The 3,483-nt window shown below is 36.1% G+C and overlaps 1 protein-coding gene across 22 annotated transcripts in view; it reads right to left on the bottom strand.

Annotated features, from left to right (window-relative positions):
* The window catches only part of PLEKHA5 (pleckstrin homology domain containing A5), a 256,011-nt gene that overhangs the window by 34,076 nt on the left and 218,452 nt on the right, over positions 1-3,483 (bottom strand). For 14 of the 22 annotated variants that reach the window (XM_045288459.1, XM_045288461.1, XM_045288466.1 and 11 more), the window contains one exon: positions 1,722-1,784. In XM_045288459.1, coding sequence (XP_045144394.1) covers positions 1,722-1,784 — 63 coding nt within the window. Of the gene's footprint in view, positions 1-1,721; positions 1,785-2,202; positions 2,239-3,483 lie in introns of all 22 variants that reach the window. The other 8 variants (XM_045288457.1, XM_045288458.1, XM_045288464.1 and 5 more) reach the window with 1 other exon arrangement.

Below are 3,483 nucleotides of genomic sequence, written 5' to 3'. Positions count from 1 at the left end.
TCCTGGATTCCCTGTATTTTCAGTTCCTATCTGTACCAGTGTACCTCCTCTGGTCTAGCCAGTCTGACACTTTCATATGATGGCTCACTTTAATGTGCCTACGATTCCATTCCTCTTACCATCTGTTGCTGAGGTTCAAAGCCATTAATTGCACAGCCTTTAATGTAAAACACCAACTAGAGTCTCCTATATATTTTAAAATTATGCTCTTCTGCTCGTATGACAAATAAAAACATTACTTTCAGCATTTTAATGTCTTAATAGTATTCATTTCAAGAGTACAGAGGAGCAGTTCTTCTTTCTCATTAATTTTCGTTTTAAAATGACAAATGGACCCTGAGAAAGCCATTGATTCATTCTGTTGTTGTTGAGGATATACACGACAAAACATATGCAAATCCAACAGTTATGACAGATACAATTTGGGGGCACGGTTGACATTCTTTGAGTTGTACACCCACCCTCAGCCTCCTTTTCTGAGCGGCTCCTCCTTAACATGAACTCATGAACACCCCTCCCCCCACCCGGGTTCTCAGCTAATCTTTCAAGCTGCTGCTCTCAATTGCATCCCATATGGATCATGTTCACAAGAGTTTCAGGAGAAAGACTGGGCTGTCTACTCTCCTAAACAGTTAGTCCTGGAAACCCACAGGGGGGCGCTATGAGTCAGTCTTGACTTGATGGCAGTGAATTTTTTAAGTTAAAAGAATATAATATTCAAGGCAGACCTATTTTCTTGTTAGACTAATTTATTGTTCAGTTATTAGATGACTGTAGGTGATATTTTTGGTTTAGTATTTTGAAGATTACCTCAGGGCAATGATTTCTGGGTAGATCTATTCTACCTGGCTCTATGAAGCCTAGGGAGGCAAATTAAAAATGAAACAAACTAAGAGTGTGTATCATGCTCTTAGCATAATGATATATAAGAAATTTGAGTCTTCCCCTGTATTGCCACTTATGTTTCAAAATAACTACTGTATCTTTCAGAGACAGCAAAATTCAAGCTATATCTTGCCCTCCCCACCAATAAACGAAGACAAAACTCAAGCGAGTAAGAAGGTACAACTCCATGGAATCAATCCAAGACAATGAACGAAGAATGAGATATAAAGTAGAATGCATAGCAGATCAGTGATAGGAAATATGACTGAAGCCTATACCTACTTCAAGAGGGAAGCAGTGACAACATTTTGAGGGATTAATATTTTCTTTATAAAACAGCATTCTACGATATTTTATCAGAAACAGTCTTTTACTTTCACTGTTATTGTTATTACCTTTGATTTGGTTTTCCCTGACACTTGGTTTTCCCTGGCTGGTTTTTAGAAGGTGATGGCCAGGCCTTTCTTCCCGGTCCATCTAGACTGCACACTTTGCAGTCACATGCAAGTCTCCACTAACAGATGATGGCTCAGCATGAAGTGCCCATGCTGTGAATTTAACCGGAGTCTCTTGCCTGGGAGCTGAGAATTCTACCACTAGGTAGCCTTAACATGTTTAACTGCTCATGATGGTGGAGTTAGGGATACGGTGGGAGGGAGATGGAGGTAGAGGCAGAGGTGAAAGGATTTACTTCTAAGGAACCTAAGAAAATTGCTAATTTATTTGATGCTACTTTGGAAGGCACAATAGGAGATTCTTTTCATGCTTCTTTACAAAGCCTGGATAGAGAATATGACAGACATTGACAACATATGTCTATATACACTAATACTTACATCAATATCCACTTCATCAGGTCTGTATTTGTACAATGTACCTCTACATTCTTCTTGTGACAGCTATTAAGGAAAGATGTCACATGGTAATTTTAAACTTTCAGAAGCTTAATTCAAAGACAGACCATTACAAAAATAGAAAAATAACAGTGATACAATATGCACATTACATGAGAATGATGTTAACTTAAGTTGGTCAAACAAAACAATAGTCAGCTACCCAAACAAAATTATACGGCACTTTACATTTTGCATTTTTAAGACACATACTATTTTAATGACAACTGACAAATACAATCATAACAACTGGTATAAAAGATTCAAAGCAAACATGTTTAACAGTTAAAACCATCCTTGAGGGTAGGCACACAATCACATACTGTGCTTGTGTACACGCAAATGCCAACACATCTTAGTACAATTTTATTAGCAAAACCTGCAACATGTTAAATACATAGACATAATATATAAGCACACATACACAATATAAACTTATCTGGTTCTTCTGTCTTAAGAACTAAAAGATAATGAAGGAAAAGGATGGGTTTAAGTGAAAAGCATTCAAAACCCATAAACCTGAAAGCCTACATTATAAACTACGCATAGTCAAATTGTGTGAAAAAATTTATATGTCCTGCTTTGACATTTGTTTTATTATATTTTACAGAACTGATGTTGAATATACTTAAATATACCATCTTCAGCTTCTTCCAAATGCCTTTTGGTCAAATAAATCTTCATTTCTGGTTGTGCTTACCAAGATTTCAATAGCCATCCAAGTCAGCTATACCAAAGATCACATCAAAGCCTCTGCAGGCCATATTTCACTAGCTCTCTTGTCTTTTGACTTTACATTGACTTCTAGATAGTAACAAAAACACAGCAGGAGAAGTTTAATTGGAGCGTATTGCATGTTTTCTAGCAGGCACAGTTTTTTGGTAAGGTGGCAATGGGAGTAATGTATCCCAACTATATCCTCGTTTGGAAAAAATCAACATCATATATGTTTTTCATGCAAAAACATAAGTTACAAACTATACATGCTTTCTCTGTGAAAAACTGCTTGATAGTTACATTTTTTTAAAAGAAAAGCATAATTTAAAAAGCAGATAATCTTGAATGGATCTATATATGAGGGCAAAGTTAAAATATAAGCATTCCAAGCATACATTAATCCTGGAAAGATTACGTGTTTCAGTTCAAGACATTACTTTCACATATCTCATGCAAATGAGCTTTGTGACTATTTAAGAGTATGCACAGTGATTATTAAACCACACGCTTTTCAGAGAAATTAGCATTACATGAAAAATGAATTTAATGACCAAGTGAGAATACTTGTGCACTATTTTAAATAAAGATCACTAACATGTTCTGAAAGGTGTCAACCGTCTAAATTAAAGCACCTAGATCCAAGAAAAGAATTTACACTCCTGTGAAAAAGTAGTGCAAAGATAAGCTTTAAGATGCTTGGCTCTATGATCTACATTTAAAGGAAGCCCCCAGCTCATATTTTTCTCAGAAGAATTGATGGAAAACCTTAAGCTAATGAGATGTCCTAAGCATATGTCATTGAATATTTCAAGTTAAGTGCAAAACAGCTTTACTAATCCAAGGAATGCGACAAACGTTTTAATAATGAGGTATCTAGTGAACAGTGCCACACTACCTTGTATTCCTAAACAAAAAAGAAACCCACTGCCATTGAGTCAATTCCAACTCACACTAACACTATGTAGGGCTTCTCAGGTTGAAAATCTGT

Source organism: Echinops telfairi, unplaced genomic scaffold (assembly GCF_000313985.2).
Source record: "Echinops telfairi isolate 266 unplaced genomic scaffold, ASM31398v2 ScPeMD7_21;HRSCAF=78, whole genome shotgun sequence".
Taxonomy (NCBI): Eukaryota; Metazoa; Chordata; class Mammalia; order Afrosoricida; family Tenrecidae; genus Echinops; species Echinops telfairi.
The sequence above is the reverse complement of the archived record's forward strand: the minus strand, read 5'-3'. Positions and strand labels throughout refer to the sequence as shown.